This window comes from Colius striatus, chromosome 6 (assembly GCF_028858725.1).
Source record: "Colius striatus isolate bColStr4 chromosome 6, bColStr4.1.hap1, whole genome shotgun sequence".
Lineage (NCBI taxonomy): Eukaryota > Metazoa > Chordata > Aves > Coliiformes > Coliidae > Colius > Colius striatus.
Window position 1 is genome coordinate 39,877,883 of NC_084764.1, and position 26,667 is coordinate 39,904,549.

The 26,667-nt window shown below is 39.3% G+C and overlaps 1 protein-coding gene across 1 annotated transcript; it reads right to left on the reverse strand.

Annotated features, from left to right (window-relative positions):
• Positions 1 to 458: 458 nt before the first annotated feature.
• Positions 459 to 25,492, reverse strand: ESR2 (estrogen receptor 2). The gene is made up of 7 exons (XM_010195536.2): positions 25,140 to 25,492; positions 18,907 to 19,082; positions 16,084 to 16,200; positions 10,122 to 10,421; positions 4,661 to 4,799; positions 2,223 to 2,356; positions 459 to 637 (listed from the first exon to the last, which is right to left on the reverse strand). The coding sequence occupies exons 1-7, from the start codon at positions 25,391 to 25,393 to the stop codon at positions 459 to 461; spliced, it is 1,299 nt and encodes a 432-aa protein (XP_010193838.2). The 5' UTR covers positions 25,394 to 25,492.
• Positions 25,493 to 26,667: the final 1,175 nt, after the last annotated feature.

Here is a 26,667-nt window from a genome sequence, read left to right on the forward strand (position 1 = left end):
AAAATGTTGTGGTCCCAAATAAAAGACCAGGGACACACAACATATTTGACCTGAGGTAAACATGGCACCCAAAGTATAGTTTGTTCCACCAAAGCCCACATGGCAGATCAGTTTTGAAAGAGACTCTTTATTTGAACAGCAGAATTTTAATGGCTGGGTAGGGTTTTTTTTTTGAAAAGATGAATTTGTGTTATTATCATTAAACATTTCAGGCAGATACATAATGAACAACTTAATGTAATTCAGTTAAGAGGGCTTTCTAATTTCAACACTGCATTTCTGAGTGCCAGGGAGCACTTGAGTATGTTTGCCTATTTAGTTGTGCTAGGAAAGAAAGCTTCACAATGAAGAGAAATGAAGAGCAGTACCAGGATCCCCTTGGGAACGCTCCAGAGTTCAAACCTTGCTTTGTTGCTGCAATAAACAAACAATAACACCTTGCAAAGGTTCTGTAAACCTTACCTTGCGTGCCTGACGTGAGAGAGGAGCATCAGCAAGTTGGCCAGGCGAGTCGTCTGCTGCTGCGAGGGGATCCCGCTCTTTGCAATGACCCACACCAAAGCATCTGTGACTACATTAAGCAGGTGATGCAGTTTCCTGTTGCTTTCGGGTTCTGCTGCTGACAAGGGAAACATGCCTAAACCAGAGAAGAGAAAGAAATACACCTTGCTCACGAGGAAGGAAAGAAAATAACCTATGTGGATTTTTTAATGTAATACTTTAACGGGATTAGGGAAGATCCATTTCCCCACTCTCACTCAAGACATTATGAACGATGCTTCATGTGCCACATCAAGCTTGGACTTAGATTCCTTTGCCAAAATTTGACAGCCACATCATTTGCAAACTGAGTAATTCTTCCAAATCCTCCAAAACATCATGTTGAAACAGAGACCCTTCATTTCAAAGAATGGACATGCTCTCCATTCTCCAGGCCATTTTTCCTTTGAATCGCTCTGTACCTTGTAGCTTAGTAACTATTATGAATGAGAGCACTATGCTTGCTCTAATCCCTTCTTGTTGAAAAAAAATCCCACTCTTTTTTTTCTCTGAGTGTATCCTAGGGAAAAGAACAGTGTGAGAGACACTGCTCATAGATCCAGCCTGCTATGGTGTCCCTATGGCTTGCTAAAGGTGCCACAACACAACAACTGCCTACAGCAAGAAACCTTATAAATCAGCAAAAAGCTAAAAAAGGGGACTGGGAGTGTGGAGAGGGAAGAGAAGAAATCACCACTAGGAAGGGCTGGAAACACACAATAACATTATTGATGGAGCAGAGGGGGCCTGGGGAGAAAAAAAATCCTCCCAAAGCTACTGAGGGAAAGACAGAGCTCCAGGATACAGAAAATGAGGAGTAAAGGATTAACTTTGACAAGGAGAGCAAGGAGAGGTGAAAGGAGAGATTTGGTTTTTTGAGATGTGAGGCTTTGAAGAAAATATAGCTGAAGAATGTGTGTTTTGGTTGGGTTTTTTGGTTGTTGTGGGATGTTTTTAAGAAAAGAAGAACAGCTTTTGATGCTTGTTGAAATAACGGCATCCATCTGTAAACAAGTGGGACAACAGCCGGTCCATTCCTTGTCAGAATCGGGCTGAGAATTATGCAGCAACTCCTTGCTGGAAACAGGAGATGTAAATAGTTGGATGTTGCTTTGTTGGTGGATTTTTCTGACAACTCTAATTACAAAATGTTCTGGGGTATAAATTATTTTACTGCAGGGTCCCCTAAACCTGCAAACACATACTGCTATTTGCCTTGTGTAAAAGGCTGCAAAACAGAGCTCTTATCCTGAACTGGCAAATTCCATTAAATAGGAACATTTAAGCCCAATTCATCATCATTCAGTTGAATAATTAGTTTTACTAGAATTAATAATAGGTTTGTTGAGCTGTACAGCAACTTAACAGCTGACCAGGGTTCACAGGGATGTGTGCAGAAGTTCTCACTCAAAGGGACATATTCATCTCGTGAGTAGCTGTCAGACTTTGGGTCTTTCATGCAGTTGTTACAACAGGGCACAGACCCTACACCCAGCAAATGATACAGCCCAGAAGTATCTTGAGAAAAAACCCTTAAAATCTGACAGAAGTAATTCCCCGTTGTTCACTTTCAACAGCATTATCTCATTTGATACTCCTGCCATTTTTAGAGGCTGATTTCCCAGTCACTCTCAAAGTAAAAAGTACAATTTAGTGGGTGGCAGAGTCAAATGCATACTCACTGGAATTGAGCAGAATCATTGCCTTGACACACAGATACTCCTTGTGCTGTAGTTTCAGCTCTCGGAACCTCGAGGTCATGGCCAGGAGCATATCAAAGATTTCCAAAATTCCCTCTACGCATTTCCCCTCGTCTCTATGGAAACATATTGAAAATGTTACCAAAAAAAGTCAAATTAAGGAACTCTGACTCAGACAAAAGTCAAAGCACAAAGGAGGTTGCAGAAGGGCTATCCATCTCATCTTTGGGAGACTTTGAAAGGTTCTGTCATGAAATCTACATGGAAAATTACTCTGATATGAAAGGTCAGCACCTCTAAGAAACTGGTTTTCTCACTAAAGTGCTTGCAGGGTTGCCCACAGGTAAGTATGAGCACAGTTCTGTAAGAGGCTTGAACCTCACAGCCAGTATCACTCTGGATAGGCATTTTGCAGCTCTGTAGTTTATGGCACAGTACCATCTCGAATCATTTTCCAGATTTGTTTCGCAAGGAGTTAACACCACAGCTGCTGACATCCCTATTTGTACCTGATGGAAGTCTCAGGACTTGGTGAATCAGAAAGGCACCTTAAAATAAGTTCCTTGGAAGAAAACCACATTTTTAAAGACTAACACAACCCTACTCTCATTCCCAAGAACTTCTTCCTTTGAAAGTGTTTAAAACAAATCTGGGGGTTTTGGGTGGTTTTGTGGCTTGGGGTTTTTTTTAATGTTTGCCAGTGTTTACCGAATGCAACTTTCTCCATATTGAATTTCAGACATGGTCCCATCTTCTGAGCTGATAAAACAATAAAAACAACAACCCTAAGCCAATCCAATGGATTTAAGGTTAAGCAACAACGAATTTCAAACCATTGCAGTTACTGTTCCTGGATTTTGGTTAGGGGTTTTTCTTCTTTTGCATGTGCTGGACTGAAGAAGCAATGAAGTTCTGTAACACTGTATTTTAAGAGATGTTTCTCATACTATCTGGAAAAGGAGCCTTTTTTTTTTTCTTTGTAATGTTTTTAAAGTGAGATAGACTTAAGAACAGCAGTGTAGGAGAATTAAAGAACTTTGCTCCTGTACTGGATCCCCAGAGGAAGGTGCTGAGCCTTCAGGCGCTGAGGCAGGCACAGGCAGATAACACTGCCCAGGTGCAGAAAGTGCTGCCTGTGCAAAGGCAGCTGCCTGTGCAAAGGCATTGCCCAGTTTCCACGTGCCTTAGAGCAAAGCTGTGCCATATTCCTAAGCTCTGCAGAAGGACAAGCAACTGCCAGTTTCAAAACAAAGACACAAGCATGAGAGAAGTACTTGGCTACAAGGTTTATGTAGGAAGTACATCTGAAGTTCAGATGAGATGAAACAATCAGTTTCACATGTACTGCCTTGAAAAAAGTACAATTACAGCATGCCCAGATGCTTGCCAGCTCCCACTCTGCTGTGCCTTGTAGGGATGGAGGAATGCATCAAATAAGCTCACTCTATTCAGCATACACTAGTTCCTGAGGAACTAAATGTATCATACATTTTCAGCAATTTCTTATCATTGCATTGAACAAGACAGAGTGTCCTTGCACTGAATTTCAGACGAGCAAATCATTTATTTCATATCTTTTATAAAGTCATTTCTCTTACTAACCCACTTTTGCTTTCTTTATTTATGATATGATTAGGATTGAGCTCAAGCCACAGAACTGGTACCTATCTGAGTTTCTCCATTGGAAGCATTAAGAGGCATTTCCAGTCTTTCCAAGACAGTAGTTTCTCTGACTTTTTACCAATGTCAAGCCCAGGTCAAATTCTTCTAAGGTCCTGCAGAAAAACATTCTCACTAATCCATATTCTTCTCTGATGATACATGATGTTACAGAGAAATAGTTTTCAATCTTGCAAACACCATGCTTTAGCTTGAAAAATATGCTTTCAGTATTAAAAAGCAAGCTAGACATCTTTTTAATCCCTTTTAACTCATGCTGCAATGTTCATTATTACAGGTATTTATGAAGTCTGCACTAAGGGCAGGAAATAAAACAGGTAGCAAAGCTACTTAAAAACACCTGAAATATGGCCTGATGTTATCTGCTTTTTTGTTTTTGTTTTTTTGGAGTGAGTGTGGAAAAACTATCAGCTAGAAGAAACTGACAATAGTGCATTGAGTTGATGTGGCTACAGCTTCAACATCCAGAGACCCAGACCAAAAGGAATAAAATGAACAAAGGATGTGAAAAAATACAGAGAAACTTCACATAGTCACGTGCTACAGGAATTCAGGAACTGGCAAGCTCAACAATACTGTTTATGCTTAGCATTCCTTAAGCTCCTGTAAGGATGTGCAACCCCAAGACATCATTGTTACAAATACAAGATATTGTTAGAGAAACTATTAATAGCATCTTCTGCACTTAATGCTCCAAACTTGCTAACAGAAAGTCTTTTCAAGAAGTTTATATCTCTTACCTGTCTAGTACAAGGTCTGGTGCAAAAATTAGTTTCCCAGGATGGTCGATTGATCTCCACATCAAACCAATCATTAAAACTTCCATCCAGCAGCTCTCCAAGAGTCTTACTTGGTCATAGAGGCTGAGATCAATGAAGCCTAAAATGATGAAAATTGCATATCAATCTGTTTATTTCTCTGGGTTGATAAAGCCAGATGAGTATATGTGAAATAAAGGAAACAGAAAGAATAAAGAGTTGGGAAGAAAGCCAGAAAAGGGAGCACTGACATCAGCAGGACCATGCTGTCATCACAAATAGGAACACAAACATTTGTTATTATCGTTGTCAAATCTTCCATAAAATCTTTCAAATAAAGCAGAGTGACCTTAAAGGGCAATTACTGCCATACAACTGGTGAGGCTCATGTGGCTGCAAAGGACCTGCCTTATGCTCGGCTACCTCCTTCCATGATGGTCCCAGAGCCTCCTGAGAGGCACCAGGGAATCACTCAGGTATGTCATGTTTGTTGGAGGTTACTGCATTGCACTGCAGAGGACTCCTAAGGAAATAGTCTGTTTTTTTCCCAGAGTGCACATGGTCATTGCTTGCAAGGGTTTCTAATCTCAAAAGACTTCCTGGGTTTCCTGGGTAGCTATGGAACAACCCACATCTCAATGACTCTTTGTTATCATTCCCTTTGTAAATGACACATGCTGACCCCATCCCATCCCTTCCCTGCTGCCTCCTTCCCCCCAAATTGCAATAAACCAGAAAAAGGGAAAAAAATTATAAGAGTAGTGATGAAGGTAGTAGTGTCCTCATTGGCTCTATACACAACATCCCAGAAGCAAGAAGAGAATTGACATGATGGTAATTTTGTCCTAGCACTTAGTTCTTTTCAGAACTTACAGCGAGGCATCAGAAAGCACTGCAGCACAGCCAGAATGGAGAAAGAGTCGTTGCTTTCCTTTTCCCTTCCCCTGCAAAAAAAGGACTGGAGGGGAAAAAAGATGCACAGAAGCCAAATAAAGAGAAGTGAAATTTACACCTCCCAAACCAAAAGTGTGAATTATCAAAGTGCAAGTGGGAAAGCAGGCTGCTCAGTCAAAGAGTAAAACACAGATATGGTGAAGACCAGTTCTGTGGCTTAAACCAAAATCAGGCCAGAGTTTTCAAAGCAGAGCTGCTTTAGTTAGATCTCTTAACAAAGGTGCTTCATTTTCAGACAAGCTGGCTTCTAGAACTCTGAAGAGTAAATAAAAAGTGTTACAGCCCAGCCATGGGAGACAGGTTTCTCATAATTCTTGCCAATTGTCTGAGGTCTTAAAATACACACTGTGTGTTTGCACTGTCAAAGAATCTGCTATCAGTAATTGATATAAATGCTTCATGTATTTTAATCTTACTAAACTACTAGGCTGGAAGACAGTTAGTGACAGGCCCTAGTTGACATAACAGGATAATGCTCGCGCTCTCCTATCATTGCTAAAGGTACTGCCATTCAAAATCAATAGTTTTGTCTGTTATTTTAACAGGAGGTTAAAGAGGTGTCTGTGAGCAGTCCCTTCCCTCCCGTCACAGAATTTACTACAGAATCCACAGCCAACAACAGATTATCTGCCAGGCACATATTCATCATTTTTAAAGTGCTTTTAGACAAATTATCATGGAAGTGTAAATAGTATAAACTGACAGTGGCAGTTTCCTGGGCAACAACAGCCCAAAGACAGTTCAGAAGTTTATTTAAATAAACATTTACACAGGCGTGTGTGATTTCTCTAGCATAAACAACCAGTGATTGGGTTTAAAATCTCAGTTGAGTGAGATGTCAGACCAAGTCCAATTTACAGATACTTAAAGATCCCGATTTATCCCAGATGCAACCTGGTAAACTCACATTGTCAGCACCAGCAGTATGATATCTGGCCATTGAATATAGCTGTTAGGACCATACATTTTCTTTTCCTAACAATCTTATGCTTTAAAGATCGAGGAGAGCACAAAACCACCACAGCATCCATTGCAGTGCCAGAAGTCCTATTTTGTTTGCTGTAGAGTACATCAGACTGCTCATCTGTTCTATGGCTCTAGGATATGTCCTTTAAATTGTGTGCTCTACACCTAATCATTTTATTTTAAATTGCTGAGACAGACAAGGAAAAACTTGTACTGGACATGCAGTAACTGGCAAAAGACACTGCTCTGGTCAGCTACACACGAGGTTGCACAATGAATCCAAATTTCAGTACTATGACAACATCCTATCGATTAGCAATACAGGTTCAGCTGTGAACCATGTTGAACTCTCTTGACTCAGGTCAACAAAATGAAAGGCAATCATAGAAGTTACATTCTGCCATCTGATTACTTGGAATCAAAACATTTGCAATTCAGAAGGAAAAAAATCCAGGTGTCAATTTCCATTTTACTGAGCAAATACAAAATTACAATCCATTAAGCTGAAAGTACAGACAAAAACATAGTCCCAGAGTAAAACTCCTAACAAAAGAATGTCATTAAATATTAAAAATGACCCCAAAAAACCCCAACCTGAAACATTTACCTTATTTGGGCAAGAAGTTACTGTTAATGAAAACATCTCTAAGGGGAAAAAAAGATATTTTCTTTCACTTTCAGTGACTTTCAAAATAATACCAAATAATAACTTAGAGGGGAAAATGGGCTTCTAATCCAGGTACTCAAAAGCCAATATTCAGCTTTAAAGAAAGTAAAATTACTGCTCATTGGGCCATTAGTCAACCACTATGTCTTTTTTTTCTCAAGACCTTACCTCCAGGAACCAAACTATCAGCTTCTGGGAAGAAGATTTGAAAACTTGAAATGCTATGCCCTGAGCTTTACTCATCACACTGATTATAATGGAAAGAGAAATAAATCCACATGGAAGTGAATTTCCATGTAACACAGCAATATGACTTACAGTTAGATACATATTAAACATCATATCTGTTTTAAGCACTGTCTTAAAATGCTGGGGTTTTTTTCTGTTGTGTTTAACAGGAGCAATAGAAAGTCACACATGATAAAGTGTCAGCACTCTCAGGAACTGTTCTGAGAGGGTTTGGTTGCTTTAGTGGGTTTTCTTGATACAATCCTCTCATAGCCAAGAAGAGATTTTCCTTTCTTAGATGTTGAAAATAAACTAAAAGTGATTCATATCAAAATTGGCTGAGAATATAGATTGGTGGGTTGTTTTAAATAAATATCTGATGTAGCTTTTAAAAAAAAGGAAATTAAGAACAATCAGAAAATGGAAAAGAATATCTTGGGGTTTTTTTTCCCTTTCAAATGTTGCTGAAAATGAGGCAGTTTTCTAAGATTTTTCCTGATTTTCCTCCTCAGTTCACTTCCTACCAGATTAACATAACTAAATGGAGTCCTCTGAAATAGTACCTTTTAATCACATTTTTCTGATTAGACAAGAAGTTATAGCAAGAGACACCACCTAACCACTATGGATACTGCATAGTTATTTTCAGAGTTTCTTAAATCAGGAAAAGTAAAGATTAAGGATTCAGGTTCAGAGAATGGTGGGGATTGGAAGGGACCTCTATAGACCATCCAGCCCATACCCCTGCTAAAGCAGGTCCACCTAGATCAGGTCACGCAGGAGTGCATCCAGGTGGATTTCGAAACCTCCAGAGTTGTCAGTTTAAAACATACCACATTAATGGCAAAACCACCATCCTTTTGGCTGCCAAGGTTTAGGATGTCCATGCTGTGCAAGCATCTCCTCTCCAGCAGCTCAACTTGACCTGGAATTTGGATACCCTCAAACCACCAGAGCTGAACCCTCCAACAGAGTGGCTGAGCCATGCAGGCTGTGTTCTACAGCTGGGAGATGTGGTACAGCAGAGATACTTTCTACCAAGTTGTGGAAACACTCTGTTTACTTCTGGACACCAGGACTACTGTCATATTCACCTGTGTGTATGCTCAATCAGCAAATGCTATTCATTGTGCATGAGTGTAACAAGACCAGAGCATACACCAGCACACTCTGGTTGTCTTCAGCATAAAATCCAGGTGTGCTGGGTTCTGAGTTGTGAGAGAGGTGGGCTTAGGACTGCCAGACACACAGCAGGACATGTTAGCTGTGTTAGGTAAACACATTATAGGGGTCACTTCTAGCAGAACACTATCTGAAGCTAAGGGTTAAGCCCATCTAATAATTATTCAGTGCTTCCCTCAGCTCATTGTTATTGGTTGGTCAGCTTAGCTCTCATTAAAGGGCCACATTCTGCCATTTAGTCTATGTCAGCCAGCCAGTTTTTCTGCAAAACTTTGCCAACTACCTTCTCTGTATGCTGGCTGCTTTTATTCTGACTTTTACTCTTTGTTGTGACTGTTTTAATCATCGACACTTCACAGAGAAGGAATTGCAAATGCTCACCACTTCCAGTTTGTAAGAAGTGAAGCGGTACATTGGCATCATACTGTGGTCACGTCTGAGACATTCAAGGCAATAAGGGACACAGTTGTACTTCAGTGTTTCTGTTGCCAACAACCAAAAGCACTCTTAGAGGTCTTTGTTTACAAAGAGAGCACAGGATAATTCTGAAATCCATGCTATGTAGCACTTTGAGATCTTATGCTCTTGTATAACAGCTGTGTCAAGTGAAGCAATTGCACACACTCAGTGCTTGGACACAGTCTTCATCAATTGTTTTAGACATTTTCTATGGGGATTCAAGGAAATAACTTGTTCTTAAATTCTTTTTTTATAAGCAACCATAGAATCATAGAATGGTAGTGTTTGGAAGGGACCTTTAGAGATCATCCAGTCCAACCCCCCTGCCGAAGCAGCTCCACCTAGATCAGGTCACATAGGAACATGTCCAGGTGGGTCTTGAAGACCTCCAAGGAAGGAGACTCCACAACCCCTCTGGGCAGCCTGTGCCAGGGCTCCCTCACTTGAACAGTGAAATAGTTTTTTCTTATGTTTAAGTGGAACTTTTTGTGTTCTAGCTTCAGCCCATTACCCCTTGTCCTGTTACTGGCTACTATAGGAAAAAGGGATGCCCCAACCTCCTGACACCCAACTTTTAGATATTTATAAATGTTAATAAGATCTCCCCTCAGTGTCCTCTTCTCCAGACTAAAAAGCCCTAGTTTCCACAGCCTTTCCTCGTATGAAAGATGTTCCCCTTTTAATGAACCTTCTAAATCAGATTAATCAGGTAGAAAACAGTTGATGAGGTAGGAAGTACATGCAACGATGTTTTTTAACAAAGAGAACCAGTATTTGACTAAGAGCAGACAGCAGATCATGGGCTAGATCATTGTCTAAATCAAAATGTATCTAAGTGAATTACTGAGGGCAATAAATTGTCTGTTACTATATAGGACAAAAAGCTTAAGACTTTCATACCACACATGTACTGTTCTGTGCAGGGCAGAGAATGACATATTTGTGTCAAAGCATTGACTAAAACAAAAACAAGGCTGAAGTTCTTACCGGGAATTTTTTTGGCCCAACCAATCATGTGAACCAGCTCTTTGTCTGCCAGCTTTGTCAGGGACATCATCATAGAGGCCTCTGTGAATGGTTTGCTCGGACGACTCACCAACACGTTGGGAGGCTCCGCTTCAAGTAGCGTTAAAACAAACTGCTCAGGGCTGATGGTGCTGAGGAGGATCTCTTTCACACGGGTTGCTGTCTCATTGTACCTCTTAGCTTTGCCAATGCAATGTACCTGATCTTCTGGATTACGATGGCGACGCAGGATCCGGTATCCACAGCGTTCCCTTCTTGAGCCTGATACGAGAGGCATATGATTGCATTGAAGTATTTTCCTCTCAGTGTAAAACCAAGTGTTTGGAGGGAAAGGGGAAAACCATTTAACATTGGATGTTCTAATATCAAACATCAAGATTCAGGATTTCTAGAGCATTCAGTATGTGCCTAATAACAATATATGCTCAGACTTGCTACTGGACCTGAGGACAAGGCAACAAGGCAGTTTCCCTTGTCAAACTACTTGGTTCAGCAATTCCCATCATTCATCATCCACATCCAGCAAAGTTATATGGACCATGAGTTGTCTAAATTCCAATCAGGGAATGCAATTCTGGCCCCAGGTTTCAGTTAGCAAAGAGGTTCAAATACAAGCCAAGTATACAGCAAATACAAGCCAAATATAGCAGAGACAACCAAAGCTTCAGACATTATCTTATGGTAGATTCATGAAATCAGACCAGATAATGATATCCAAAAAATTGGTTACCTGCAGAATGCCACCAGTCTTACCAATACTTAGTGAAATAAAAAACCAACCTCCATTTAAAACATAAACACAGTTTCTATAATGATATCTCCAGTGCAGAAAGCCAAACTAGGCAGATTATGACATTTCTGCCTAAAAAAACATAGAGCTGGTGATGAAAGCAAAGAGTGGGGAAAAAAAATCACCAACTGATCAGATTCAGGATCATTGTTTGTGGTTGTTAATCATCATATATTGCCAAAGCAGGTGGAGACTGATTCACTGAGCAATGTGCATGAAACACAGCTTGATAATAATTAAAAAAGATATCACTTATTTCTACATTAAAATTTATTCTGCTTGTATTAAAAAAGGGGGAAAATGCACATTGCAAGATTACACAACTAAGAAAACAACAACTAAGCTTGCTAGTTAATCAACATAAAAGAAAGTAGCAGCTATTCCAATTAAAACTACTTATTTCAACAACATAAAGGAATTTCTGTACTTCCTATTTAAATCCAAAGTTTAGGCAGGACAGAGATTTTAGCTGTACAGCTGTTAACATCCAATAGGCATGTATAAGTGCTGATAGAACTGTGTATTATCAATGGTTATAGACAAGCTTAAAGTTTGGCTTAAGTAGATGCAGATGTGGATTAATCTGTGTAAAGGTACCACAAGAAAAGCCTTACAGCTTCTCAGAGTTTGATTTACCACAAACTCTCTAACTATACTAAATAGCTAATATTCATTCACATGAAGGTAATCCAGGCAATCAGGTAAGTGCACAAGATGATCAAATCCATTGAATGTATTAGAACCAGCATTTGTAAGCGTTTGAGCTGCAAACTTGCTCAAATATACATTAGTAAATCATTATCACTCTAGTCAGCTTGGAAAGCAAATGCAAATGTTGTGGTGAGAGCCCCTGTATTCACAGAGCAGACCTACTGACAAAGAAGTCATCGTCTGCCATACGTCTGCCACAGGAGAACATGAGCTGAAATTACAGTAATTTCTGTAATAGCTGAAATGCAATTAATACATCTGATGTCCAGAGACTACTGTGAAGCATTGCTTCTGTGTGAGAAGCAATCTACAGTAATTCAAAGTGCTATCCAGAAACTGTACACGGCAGCCACATGCAGAAGAAAGAGAGAGCCAAATCCTGAACCTTATCAGCCCACAAGAGAAGTCTGTTTTTTGTTCTGCAAACTTGTAGAATGATGTCAATATTCAAGGGTAGTATCTCTCCACCATTTTGGTCCCTCAACCTCCTCATTAGAGGTTAGGAAGAACTTTTTTTCCACTGAGAGGGTTGTTAAACACTGGCACAAGCTGCCCAGGGAGGTGGTGGAGTCACCACCCCTGGAAATATTGAAAAGCCAGGTAGACAAGGTGTTGAGGGACATGGTTTAGTGTTGACTGTGGCTGTGCTGGATTAACAGATGGACTCAAGGATCTCAAGAATTCTTTGATTCTGTGATTTGGGGCAGGGAGGGAACAGAACTGAGCTTTATCTTTGGAACATTTTCAACATGTTGAGAACTGGCACATGGGGAAAACAGATCCAGGAGTAGGGCAGAAATGGGATATAAAAGGTAAGTTTAGTCCAACAGGGAAACTGAAAACTCCTTATGGAACAAAGTCTATTTGGGCCTCAGGATGCAAAAAAGAAAAGTAAGAGCACAACTGCTCCCAGAGTGGCTGTAGGTAAGTGGGAAAGCAACTTCTTTCTCCTTTACTGCCTTTGGCAAACAGTCCTGTCCATTTCATGTTCCCCAGGTAAACACCAGAAAGCTCCAAGAGAAGATCCCAGTCTCTGTTACTCAAGTTTCCTGGGCAGAGTTTACTGCAGTATTTCTGTGTCCCTGTGACAGTGCTTTGAGATTACTTTTCTACCATTGCTCTTAGTCCTTCTGCCAAAATTTAGCAGTAGCTTAGCTGATTGGAACAGCAGGCAACACAGACTTCCTACAGAGAAATCTGCAGACACAACATCTAAGATCCTCATCGCACTTTTGGCAATGATGATATAATTTGTATGAAAATCCATTATCACCTTAACACAAAGCACCTCAAGCTAGTTTCCACTGAAATCCCCACTGCCTGTTGGGTTGACTTCTCAAGGTTTATGAATGCAATGACATGAGAGTGAATTTCAGACCAGGGAATTCCAACTCAACACTTTCCTACTGCATCCTACTGATTAGGCAGATACTGTCTAATCACACCTACGTGCAGAAATGTATGCTGTACAAATACACACATGTATGTGTCTTTTTTTTCTCTTGGTGTCTATTGATAATATGCAAAATGAAGATTTAAAGATTTGATGCAAACAGTGCCAAGTTTTTATGAAAAGCTTTCATAAACTACAAAGTGGTAATTGAGGTTCTTTTATCACTTCTGCTGGACAACGAGTCTCGACCGAGCAAAAATGCACTTAGAAACCATTCTATCCCATCCAGGGTTTTAGCAGATGTGAACCAATGCATTCACTGGGTGACCTGGGAAAGGAGCAGAGATAGGGAAAAGCCTTCATTAAAAAGAAAAAGTACTCTTTTATGGCTTTCTACAATAAAAACCTGGTAATAAAGTATGGCTCTAACAAGAAATAATTTGAAAGATAATCACTCCAGTCTGCAGGAAATGGCATTTACATTTCATGCAAGAAAAACAGTCTTAAAATCTGTCTGGTTTAAATGTCTGTCACCATGTGTCCATGCTTCAGCTTCAGTCACAGGTGCCACAACTCATCAGGCAACTCAGACAATTCAGAGCAATTTTTATGTTTCTTTTTCTGAAATCAAATAGTTAAGACTCAAATTCTCAAGAGTCTCACATTTCAGTGCTACTACTTAAAAGTCTAATTTTACAAAACACAATTCCTGCTATTTCCCTGTTATATTTTCAGAGTATTAATTTTTGGTCTAACACAGTCCTTCATGTCCTATAAACATTCATCATTTAGGAAAATGTGTTTATGAATATGTGACAAGATTAAAAGGAACATAAGGCTAACACATCAGTGTATATTATCATTAATTGCACACAATACCATAGTGCCTACGGGGTCTAATCGCTAACCACGACTTCCAGGACTATTAGAATAAAAGGATTAATTTGAAGTAAGCATTGTAGAGGACCATCTTATAATATCATGGTGGAATCAATCTTTACAAAAATTCTTCAACTCCAGAACTTGATGGAAACCCCTGCTGGAAAAATTTTGAGTCAAATTCTCAGTCACAAACACAAACAAAAGACAATTGACATCATTCAGAAAGTAAGGTTTCAAAAGAAGTCTCGTTTGGAAGTTTAAGGCTTTCCTTTCTGGACAGCAAAGATAGCTAAGCCTGTATTATTGAAAAACATCAAAAAAGTTGAGACATTTCATCAGTGTAGAGGAAGATAGGAGTCTCATATATGGAGAACTAGCTGATGAGCAACAGAAACTAAATGTGCTTCAGGGGTATAAAAATAATACAAGGAACAATTGAAATTGTAGCCCTAGGCTAAGAGTTATCAGCTAGAAATGAAGAGGGAGACTGCAAGCATAACGGATCATTGAAAGATTATCACCTGCCAGCAGGATACAACCATGAAAAAAGGAAAGAAGATCTTGGGTTGTATGGAGAGAAAAACTTCCACAGAAACAGATATAGTAATGCCACTGTGAGGAGAGTTCACAGGAATATTGTCCACGATTCTGGTCACCCAAGTGCAAGTGAAGCAGATTGAGTTAAGCTACACTGACCACTTCCAGATTCTAATTTGTCAGTTTTCAAGAGGAGATTCCTTGACTTATTTAGTATAACAAAACAAAGGGTGTGAGAGGATATGATGTAACCTGCAAATACAACCATATCGTTAACAATAAAGAGGAGTTTCTAAGCTACAAGACAATCTTGCCACAGGAACAAATGGGCATTAATTGCCCAGCAATAAATTCAAGCTGGGATTCTAAAAATGATCTTCCTAAGGAAAGAAATATCATTCTGCCAACAACTTTCAGATCAAAGCAGTGGGAGGATGAAAACACCACCTAGCCTTGAAATAGAAACAGGTATCTACATTAAATGGGACGAAATGAGATGTACACCTGCAAATCACAGAGGAGCAAGCACCGTGACCTTCTCCTTTCCACTGCAGTACTCCTACGTGATGTTTTCACAGCCTATTTCTATCAAGTACGTTGGAAAATCTATAAGAAACAACAAACCTCCACTGTGAAGGTACATTAGATATTGAAATGTCTAATTGATATTGATATTGAAATTATTTTCCTCTTAAAAGTAACCTTTAAATATGATCTATAAATGTAAAACTACATCAAAGTCACATCACCGTAAGTTAAAGACTTAAGAGGAACGGCTGGATAATTCGAAGTGGTGCAATGACAAATAGTGGTTGTTCACTTCTTTTGATGGAAGAGTTGCTGAGCATCATCTGAAAACAGGCTGTTCCAAAAAATAACAGCCCACTTGCTACCTTCCCTTGGCTGTCCCATCAAATCCCCACAAAACAGCCTGTCAACGAGAGAGTTTATTCTTCACGTGAGAACTGGTCAAGCTGCTATGGGATGTTGTAGATGCTAAGACTTCACAGGATTAAAAAGAAAGACAACAGAAAAGTTGACATATTAAGACCCATTCAATACAAGAAATCTCTTCTAGACCAGAAGACCCCAGCTACTAATTTTTGGGAGCTGAGAATTTTCAGGAGCAGTTTCACTTAGGTGCTACTCTCATTCTTACACTCCTCACGTGGCAACACACTTGCACTGTTGGAGGCAGGATACTCGGTTAGTTACCTACTGCTTTGATGTGACACTGCTGTTCTTGCTTTACATTCAACCAGCAGAGCACAGCACAGACTCTTTTATCATGTATTAGAAGGGCTTTCAGTTTGGTCTGAGACTCAGACAGCAGCAGATCTTCAGCCTTCACAGAGCTCTGCAGAGGTACTCTGGTTTTCACATGCTTGATCTACACACTACTGCTTCCCACAGGTTTTCTTCTGAAAACAAAAGTTCTTCTGCTTTAAGAATCACTACATTCCATCCTAGAAAAGGACCTTAAACTTTGCTCGGAGTGCCTGTTCTGTCTTTTTGGGATTCCAAGAAAAAAACCTATACAGAATTGACTGAAGGGAAATTTTAAAAAGCCAGCAAAACCCAAGCAAACACCACAGACGTGCAAAACTCACCACATTTCATCATTCCCACTTCATAACATTTCCGGAGCCGGCACGCCTGGCAGCTTTTGCGCCTGTTTTTATCTATTGTGCATTGATTGGTAGCTGGGCAGATGTAATCGTTATGTCCTGCAGCAGAGTAAGAAGAGAAAATTTAGCATCTCCCAACAGTTTTTCTCTTGTTCATTTCCCAAATCAGGACCTTCTTGATTTTAAGCATCTCAATTTTTTGTATGCATATATCTAAGTTCCATTGATTTAACTGATGCAAAAATGCATATTTACCCTATACTGAAAACACTGACCTGTGGCCTCAAAAAGTACCCAGACAACATAGACCAGCTTTTAGTCATGACTGTTAGATAAATAAGCACTTCAAATACCAACTCATTTTTGAAAATGGGACATACACTCTTGTGGAAATTTGCTCTCGACTCCCAACTCCTTACAGTATACTGGGACTCTATAGATGGCAGATAGTAGGGTGTTTTTTCCCCTCAGCAGAGTTGAAAACAGCAGTGCACACAGGTTCAGTCCTGCAAAGATTTAAGTAAACTACAGCTTTATTTACTGAACTCTCTGATGTGATGAGTTCCAGGAATGAAGAAGCATTTGGAGGATTGACCCTGGACCAAAGTTAATAAAAAAATAAGGCAGCCCAAGAGAGAAAGAGGAGCAGTATAAAATAATGCTTACTGTATAGTAAGAAGAAAAACACAAGCAGAAGGCAGATATTCTGGACAAGAGTTTCTCTTCATCAGTATCCACTACAGTCTCTTCTCCTTCTCTCCCACCTCACTTTGTCCTCGTTGAAATCCCTTTACTTTAGTGTCTCTCACTAATTGATAATCTGGTCCAAAGGTCTACTACTGGACTTGAGTATGCTCCTGGTGTGAATACAGTCAAATCATCTGCCAAATACTGGAAATCTCTCTCTCTCAGCAGTTACCAAAGGTTGCAAAAAAATATACATTCATTTACATTTCTTAATGTTTTTTTCAATGCTGTTTTTTTTTAAGTTATTTTTTTCAAACTTTGAGAATAGATCAGGCAAAGATACAGCTACCAGAGGATTTGTTTTTACTTGGTGCAAGTCCAAGAGTTCATGTCCCCAAGAACAACTATTTAACTGAACCATTGTGACTATTTCCTTGCAAAATTAAAATAATTTTAACCTTGAATTTTTGAACTGACAATTTTAAGAAGAAGATATCAGGTTACAGTTTGTCCTGTTTCCTACTGCCAGATAGGACTGAAAAACAAATTACTGTTTATCACTCTTCACACAACATGGAGGGAAAGGAGGAGGAAGCTCTCTGCTGCACTATAACCCAAGCACACGGGAGTACAAAGTGGTTTAAAACTACTGTGGCCTTGGAATAATTTAGCTTGCAGGCAGATGTTCAGAGATGTGGGATAAATACTCTACACTACAAATTTGGATGAGCGGAGGAGACCACCCACAGTTGTTCTGTCATATCATTTAAACTTAATTAGACATTGGTCCATCCTTTTGGTCTATGGTAGGCACAGAAGTTTTTTTATAAGCCATATCCTTCAAAAAACCAGTTGCAACATGGTGCTTGGTAGTGTTTTGTGACAAGAACTTTCATTTATTTGAATTACAAATGAATGTTACCTGGCAGGGTACATGAAGGTGTACAAAAGGCCACAATGGGTACTGTTCACTGGCAAAGCACATGTGAGCAAGCAAATAATTTTCCTGACAAGAAAACATTTTGTGATCGAATTCAGCCTCCATTTGTGACAAACTGGAGACAAAGCTCTCTTCAATTATCTTAAAAATCAAAAATGCTCGCACCAATTTCTAGAAATTGTTATTCACCCATGCAGAACTTGCAAACTAAATTGAAAAGGCAAAAAAGTTTTGAATTGTGACTCCAACTCTGACATATTGAGCCAAATGAAAATATCTCAAGACTCATAAAGGCTTCGTGTGCAGAAAAGGACAGGAACACTGTAGACCAAAAAAAAATGACAGGACTTTGTGTTAGTCTCCCCATGTAGTATCCAATGTCAATCCAAACAAATTGGCCCCAAATGAGACCAAAGAACATAAAAACTAGAGACAAGGTGAAAGAAATGAAATGGTCCAAAGCTGCGATATGGTGTGTAAGTCACTGGCCATAGGCTGTTATAACACACACTAAACATTTGCTTCATCCTGCAGACACTTAGCAAATTTGAACTAAATACCAAATATTTAAGGATGTGGAAATCTTAGAGATCTGGCAGAGTAAAAAAAACTGCAGTGCAGGGTTGGGGATGTGTGTATGGGGGAATGTGTACTTGGAGAGAAATAAAACAATAACCACATTTGTACCTAATACTTGCTACACATATTTTTATGTCCTGCATACTGTGTAGATATTATATGCTATGACTCAGCAGCTCCAGGAAATATAGTCAAGAATAGCTCCTGGTAAGCCAATTCTTCAGACAATTACCTACTCTAACTGTGTCTACTACAACAAAGTCACAATTACTATGTCTACTTTGGGACACAAATTGCAGCCAGACTCAGAGGTCTGCAGTGCCATCCCACTGAGGACTTTGCTGCCGGGCCTTTCCGTGCTATGTATTCCACTTCTTCTCTAAGGAAATCAATTGCTCACTTTGTAAGGTTTCCAGGTCTTGATAACAGCCAGATAAGTAGTCAAAAGATAAGTAGCCGAATCATGTGTTGCTCTATCTTCACCATGCAACACCATATACCAGGATTTTAGATCAATTCATTACTAGATCAAACGCTGCAGTCTTTGATCATACAAAACAACTTATTTGAGTAGAATCACCAAAAGCTGATTCTCCTACCTTGAATACTTCTTTTAAAGAATGCTTTGCAGCCTTCACATGACCAGACCCCATAGTGGTATCCTGAAGCATAGTCGCTGCAGACTGCACAGAAGTGGGCGTCTCTTTTCGAGCCAGGATTATTTGGAATTGGGCTTGTACAGTCATTGCCATTATTTTTTCTCTTTAATGTTTCTCTGATAGAAAAGAAAAACATCTGTTACAAAAGAGGAAAAAATCATCTACATTGCAAAGAGTTAGATTATTTCCCATTGCCTTTTATTCTCTCTATTGAATCCTCTTAGTACTGAACACAGGATACTGTGAAAAGATACAGTCAGTGATGAGAGTCAAGTTTTAAAACATTCCAAGTTATAAAACTGTGCTGCTGACATCATTCACATGACTTTGAGAAAAATCATATAGAATATTGGTAGATCTTGAAGAATTCTTTGGAATATACAAGTCCAGGAATTTGTGAGCTGAGTAGACTTTGCCTTTGGGAATCTTCAAATGGAACATGCAAATTCAGACAGCTCAGACTGACACGGTAAGCATTACTATGAACAGCACTGCAGTTGCTTCTTACTGTTTGCAAAGCAAAATTTTACATGGAGCAAAACACATCTAGTCTCAAGTATTTCATCCTTTAAATGAGGCCTTATTCATTCAGTTGATGCTGGAGACAAATAACTTGAGATATGAGTCAGCCTACAAAAAAAAATCAACCCACAACGTTACTAAGTTTTCTGCTGAAGGTGTTATGTTGATTACCATGTTGATTGCCTTAATGATAAATAAAAGGAAGTCTGAATACAAGAAGAATGGAGAAACATAATTGCTGAAATACTTTCATATGTAACAAAAATCATTGCTCCATATAAATTAGTAAATATAGATACATTCCTAGAGTCCTGTAAATAGTTTCCATTTCCTGGAATTACTTTTAGCAACTGGATTAAAATCAGAACAGGATAAAACCATGAAATAACAGCCAATTCCTGACACCAAGATCCTGTAAACAAACAGCTGGTGGAAATGAACTTGGATTATCAGTAAAGGGGGATTTAGGTATAGGAAGTACCTTTATTGTGTATTTTTTCTCTGAACCTCCTTTTCTCAGTGATTTTAGCGTGTGTTACCTCCGTGGTCAGTACAATTTCAAGAGAGAGAGAAAATAGTGTCGTGTGCAACTTACAGCAGCAGTCTGACAAAAGGAAAGCTGTATGGTCAACTTCTATGTATAAACTTAAGAACAGAGGCAGAAGTTAGAAACTGTAGAATTTTCCTCATCTTACCTTCCAGCAGGATTAGTGGGAAGACTATCAGCTGGGACAAAACAACAGGCAGCACAATTTACAATTTCTAAAGAACAAGTGTACATTGCCAAAACAGAATAAACCTGTTCATCCACAAGAAGTTTAAAGAGAACAGTAGAAACAAGCTGAAAGTGCTGCCAAAGAGGCTTTAACCAACATATTATAAATAGACTTTGTGTTGGTTTCATGATAGGAAGGAAGGACAAACACATCCACATCCCAACTGAAAATCATCAGGTTCATGAGTATTTGAGGAACGTGTGCTCCAATTTCCTAGTAGAAAATTTGTAAAGGAGCAAAGGTTGCTCTTTGAGCAAACTCCAAAACAGAAAAGTTAAGGTATTTGTTGTACAGTTAAGTACTGCAAGCTTTTAAAGTACGATAATTTATTCAGATGTTTCAGGGCACAAGGGTTTTCTGATGTTGAACAAGCCTGGTCTTTGATTAGACCCCCGCCCCCCGTAAATGCATTGCTGAATTACCAAGTTATTTCCCCTTCTGCTATTATGTGGGGAAAACTCTCCCTTAGAATAAAGAGATTGTATCACACATGCCTAATATGATGCTAATGCAAGCAGCATAAAACATTGCTATTCCTTTCTGTTTCACTGTATTTGGAAGAAAAAGTAATTTAGCTTTTCATGGTAGTAGAAGAAGTATATTTTTAAGCTGTACTTGGGAATCGTGATACAATTGGAAGAGTCAGAAGAGAATCAAGATCAGCTAGAGAACATCTCAGTGACTGATTGATACGCTGTATCATTCAAGCATCACGATGTTATGGATGAAAATAAAGCAGCAGCACATACTGTACCATCTCCCTGAGGAGTGTTTTTTACCTTCCAGTCATGACAAGTGTTTTAAAAAAAATGCTTTTTCTTCCCCTGCTTAGAAGCTGAACGACAGTCACCCTGCACACATGCAAAATGTGTGGCTTCTGCAGACTGTGGCAAACTACTTGCACATGGAGCAACAATCTGGAGTGAATTCCTCCTGCGGGCCAAAACCTGTGATAGTTGCTTGCAGTGCATCTTACTACTGTTGTCTTTAAGGAGAAAAGAGCTAAAAAACAGTTGAGAGTTTTTAGGTACACACTCATCCTGAGAACCTCATGATTAGGCAGCCTATCCACACCAACAGCAAAGCAGAATGGGGAGCCCCACGTGTAGTTAGAGATCACCTCCCAGTGCTCCTGGCACTGGGGCACTCCAGCATGCTCAGCAGATGAAGGAGTTGCCAGGTCCTCCAGACATACTGGCCATAGCTGGCTGGATGCCCACAAAGCTCCTGCACAAAAGGATGCAGAAAAATAGGAGGTGTACCCTGGCTGCTGTTGAGGAACCACATGGACAAAGATTTAATCATTTTACACCTCCAAACAGTCCTATTTTATGGTCATGATTTCTATATAGAGATTTTATATTTCCATAAAAAGAACTAAGATATTTTTTCTGAAAGTGACAAGTCAGTTATTTCCAATTAGTCATCAACAATGACAAGACAGTTACCCTAAAGGAGAAGGAATTAGCAAGGCTATTTTGATTATTCAGCACCTATCATGTCTCAGTTACCACTAGCTTTACCACAGCAAGTGTTTGATGCATATGCCACACCTGGAAAACTTGAACTTAAATTCAGTTTTTTATTAAAAATGAAAAAAGGTGGCAAGAGACTGACCTAGAAAAGCAACAAGGTTTGGTTGTGACATTTGTTGCCTGTTAGTTTGGGATTTCTGTACATTAGAAAATGAAAGTGAGAGAAAAAAAACCCAAACACTGAAAACATTTAAAACATCCATTAAGTCAAAAAATAATAGTCCAGACTTTATAATTTCCTGCCACTCTTCCCCTCTTCCACAGGCCACTGGCTTAATTCAAGACCTGGAGATAATTCAATCCCATATGAGTCTAAGCTGTAGGATGAAGAAGGCTCTTCCTTTCCCAGAATGTGTGCAAAAAACAGCTTTTCAATCTGTATCTTCCTCGTTTTCTAGAGACTGCCTTCCACTATAACCTCCAGAACTGTTAATTCCACACAACTGTCAATATTTTTATCTCCAAAGCACAGGTTCTGCTATGCTCTAAAATTAAGAGATATCTTTTTCTTTCTCTGTAACTATTGCATCATCAAACGAAAGATACCAACCCATCATCTCAAGGAAACTTCAAGATACATTTGAGCTCTACAGAACGAGCACAGGAAAAGATGTTGAAGAATAATGTAAGTAATTGTGGCTTCAGAGCAGAGTTTAAGCAATGTATAATATTAGTGCACCAAATTACTTTCATTTCATACCAAAAAAATGGGACTCTGAACATTCATATCTATTTTTATGTGGAATACAATTAGGTTTTGTTGAAGTATTGGTGCAAAGTTAAACTACACTGAATAATATTTGTATTTAATAAAGTTGAAATTAATTTATTCCTTATTCTTATAATACACCTACTCTTCAGCTTGGAGGAGACTGAGGGGTGACCTCGTTAATGTTTACAAATACATAAAGGGTGGGTGTCAGGAGGATGGAGCCAGGCTGTTCTCAGTGATGTCCAATGACAGGACAAGGGGCAACAGGTATAAGCTGGAACAGAAGAGGTTCCAAAGAAACACAAGGAAGAATTTCTTCAGTGTGAGGGCAAAGGAGTACTGGAAGAGGCTGCCCAGATGGGTTGCTGAGTCCGATTTTCTGGAGACATCCAAACCCACCTGGATGAGTTCCTATGTGACCTACTCCAGGTGGTCCTGCTCTTGCAGGGGGATTGGACTGGATGAGTTTTTGAGGTCCCTTCCAACCCTTGAGATTCTGTGACAGGGAAAGTTGAGAATTCCAGTTCCTCATTTTAAGCTAATGTACAGTGATCAGCTTTAGCAAAGTGGACTACATTAGTTTAGCTAATGTTAATGGAAACTTACACCCAAACAAAACAAACTCCTCTGACAATGAGATTCTTGCTTTATTTTGAAAGGTAGAATAAACTGTGTAACAGGTCTAAGTGTGTAGTAATGCTTTCCTACTCATCTTTCAAACAAAATCCCTTTTCTCAAACCGTGACATAGTTTACAATTACTTACATTTTACAACATTAGTATCTTCCTTCCCCCAGAGCTATTAAGTTTCAATCCCAAGAACTCTTCCTTCAAGGTATGATCTGTGAATCTGTAGTGTCACAGCCATCGTTCCCATGGCAATAAATATCATGTTCATGACATTCATTTAAGACCTTACCCAAGGGAAACAGGGGGCTTTCTTTTTTTTCTTTATAGCCTTATTTCTGGACAAGTACCAACAGTAAGGGAATTACATCTCGCTTTTTGTGTTTCTGTGTCAATTTTTCAGTTTTCTTTTTTACAACTCATATACCCACAAAGCAGGGGTTAAAATGCATCTTACTGAGATGAACCACCGAGAAGGTCTAGCTACCAAGCAACACAGTAGTTACCTGCTGCTGAACAATAAAGACCATTCATAAACTTAGACTCCAGATTTCACTGATTTCTTTAAGTTAGGTTATCATTAGCTGCAAGAGCAATAGTCTGTATCAATTCATATAAAGGGCAGAAAAACTCCAATGTGGCAGGTTTGGCTTCTCTTCTGTGTAGAGAGCACACTGCAGAGCATCAGATGGAGTGCTCTTAGGTTTGGGTTATTCCAGCTGCTGAACCATAATCTGGACAGCTTCAGACACTAACCTACAGCAGCCTTTCCAGGGCTGTCAAAGATCTGAAACATTAACCAAAGCAGGAAGAATTTTGATGTTAGCCCTATCCACATTAGATGTGCTTTAGGAATTCTTTTGTACATCAGTGCTACCTAAATTGACTCTCCCAATCCACACACTTAAACTTGAAGCAGACTGGCACTCCAGAACTGCCTGCTACCCCTTGCTGACTCCAAATAGAGATTAGTCAAGTGGCCAGGCTGCAAAGCTGTGCAGCATACAAGTCAGAAGTGGATGGAGTTCTCACAACTTGGCCCTGTGCAGACAACACGAGGCCCACTCATTGCAGAAGGGACGTGGGTAGTATCAAAAACAGCACAAATCCCTTTACAATTGAAGTAAAACTGTTGCCAGGACACACTATTTTTCACATTGACAACTGTTAAAGTTAAATAAGGAGCCACATGAATAAACACACAGCTGTTAAAACATGAACAGCACCTGCAACACCCTGAGCTTTTATCCATCCAACAGCTGTCATGCCCATGAATGGGGTAATTTCATCAGCTGATGATCTACACACTACTTCTGGTTTGTATTACGAGTAAACATGCTGAACAGGAACATGGCTTTGCAAATCCAGTTCCTTTACAGATGAAAATTCAGCCCGTGAATCTGCATTCAAAAAGCCTTTGTAAAGGCAGTTGAGAACAAGAAGCCATGTCAGACTTTTTCAGTAGCAGCACCCTGTGATGAATGCTGCTGTGTGACTGTTAGTACTAAAACCTAAAAAAACAAAGAACATATTTCCCTTGAATTCTAGGTTTATGGAGAAACTTCACAACTATTAGATGCAGTAAAAAAAAAAAATCCAGAAATCAAGAGAATTCAAACAGCATTGTATGAAAAGGAAAAAAGCTTTACTTCTTTCACTCAAAGGACCTTATTTGCTGGTGCAAAATTAATTTTTAGTACATGAAGTAGTACCTAGCAGTCTTGAACTTTTGTTTATATGCAGTAATCAGTTCTCATATTGAAGGCATTTGTAGTCCTTTCTGTTAGTGTGTAGTTCTGAGAAGAGCTATTGGAAAAAAGGACCCTATGTCAGAAGCTACATTAAAATAACTCACAAAAGCCAGGACTGATTTGATGTTTGGTGGAAGTTTTTCAGAGACATTAACACACTGAAATCAAGTGTAAAAGCAAAAGACTTGAAATAACTAAAGAAACTACTAAGAATTTTCAGCAAAGCTTTAAAGAAATGAGTAATCCCGACCTGGTCACAGGTAGCACTGGCTCCACTGGTCTTGCTTCACACCATGGACTCTTTGGCTGCTCTGCATACAGAAGCGATGACTGACAATGCAACGTCAGAGGGGAGAGATGACCAGGAGCAGACCATAACGCATTGGGACTTGATGTTTGTCTCACAGATGCACTCTCTGAATCACCAAAACTGCTGGCAATGTTGTAGTTCATCATAGCAGGACCGCAGAATGCCATTGCAGAATATTCATGTCTGTTTTCCATGTAAGATGAGGGAATATAGACTGGACTGTGTTCTGCTGTCAGTGAGGACTGATTGCAGCTGTAGGGAACTGGAGAGACGATACCAGCAGGTGAGTTTTTAATTTCTGTTTTATTACATCCAATATCCTGAAGTGGCAGCAACTGAGAAAACTCCTTGTGAGAAGATGCACACAGAGACATCTTTAAGCAAGCCTGAAGACTGTTGTTTAGATATTCATCCTAAGATGGTAAAATATAAAAAGAGTTAAAAAGTAAGAAACTTTTGTATTAATTTTTTCTTGAAATGAAAAAAAAAGTCAACAGGACATTTTTATGTCTTCTGTTTAAAACAGATGACACATCAAATGCACTTAAACAGTTGAACAATTTACAACTTTTAACAAAAAGAAAGCTTTCTAGAACCTTCCTTAAAAATAAAGGATAAGATACATGTTGAGATTAGAATCTTTATTTTAAAATCATTGTGTCTGAAACAAAGATGCCAGTGATAACTTGGATCTTAAAAAAAATAAACTTGTTACAACCAGGATAAAACTGCTGTGTCAGAGGTAAAATTACCCTACAGTCCACAGCCACAGGGGGCAGTGCCCTGAACAATCAATTCTCTGTGTAAAAACTCACCACCTCCTGCTCCCCCTAGAAGTACACTGCTACAGTTTTCCCTTTATCAACACAAACACGCAACAGCAGATATTAGGAACACATGCAGACACACACACATAGATCTCCTTTACCTTCCAAAACTACAACTCTACTGCACATCCCTCTCAACAGAGTGTACTTTCACAGATGGTATGAAGATCTTAACATCAGAAATCACAGGATAATTAAAAAGTCACCCAAATCTTTGCCATTCCAGAAGTGTCCAAAGTATTGATGCTAAATAATCTTACCTTTTTTCACCTCATGTGACCATAAAGTAAGGTGAGGAAGATTCAAGCACAAGTTTGCTGAAATACCAGCAACCTCCCTGCCCCCAAAATTCTCAGCCAGACAGCATTTCTAGTATGCCATCTTAACACATTTTTCTCCTCTAGGGCCAGGACTGAGGGAAGCAGCATTAATAAAAAATGTAAGAAACAGGGTTTTTTAATAAAATGGATAGTTTATCGTCTGTCCTTCCTTCTCATTTTGCACTCTGTTGATGAAACTGAAGAAATAACCAGGAACTCATTTGAATCACCTCAAGCACTTCAGTCCCAGCTGCTGTTTTTTCCTTTGTGGGAAACAGGAAAATGAGATATCTCAGCAGCTGTTTACATCCAGCAGTTACT

Bases quoted from the DNA above. Each gene is read 5' to 3' on its own strand.
- ESR2 (XM_010195536.2), bottom strand. From the start codon at position 25,393: ATGGAAAACAGACATGAATATTCTGCAATGGCATTCTGCGGTCCTGCT. The intron at 16,201-18,906 runs GTAGGAGAATCA...ACTCTGCTGCAG, and splicing joins CTTTAAAAGAAGTATTCAAG to GACATAACGATTACATCTGC. The intron at 2,357-4,660 runs GTAAGAGATATA...ATGTTTCCATAG, and splicing joins CCAGACCTTGTACTAGACAG to AGACGAGGGGAAATGCGTAG.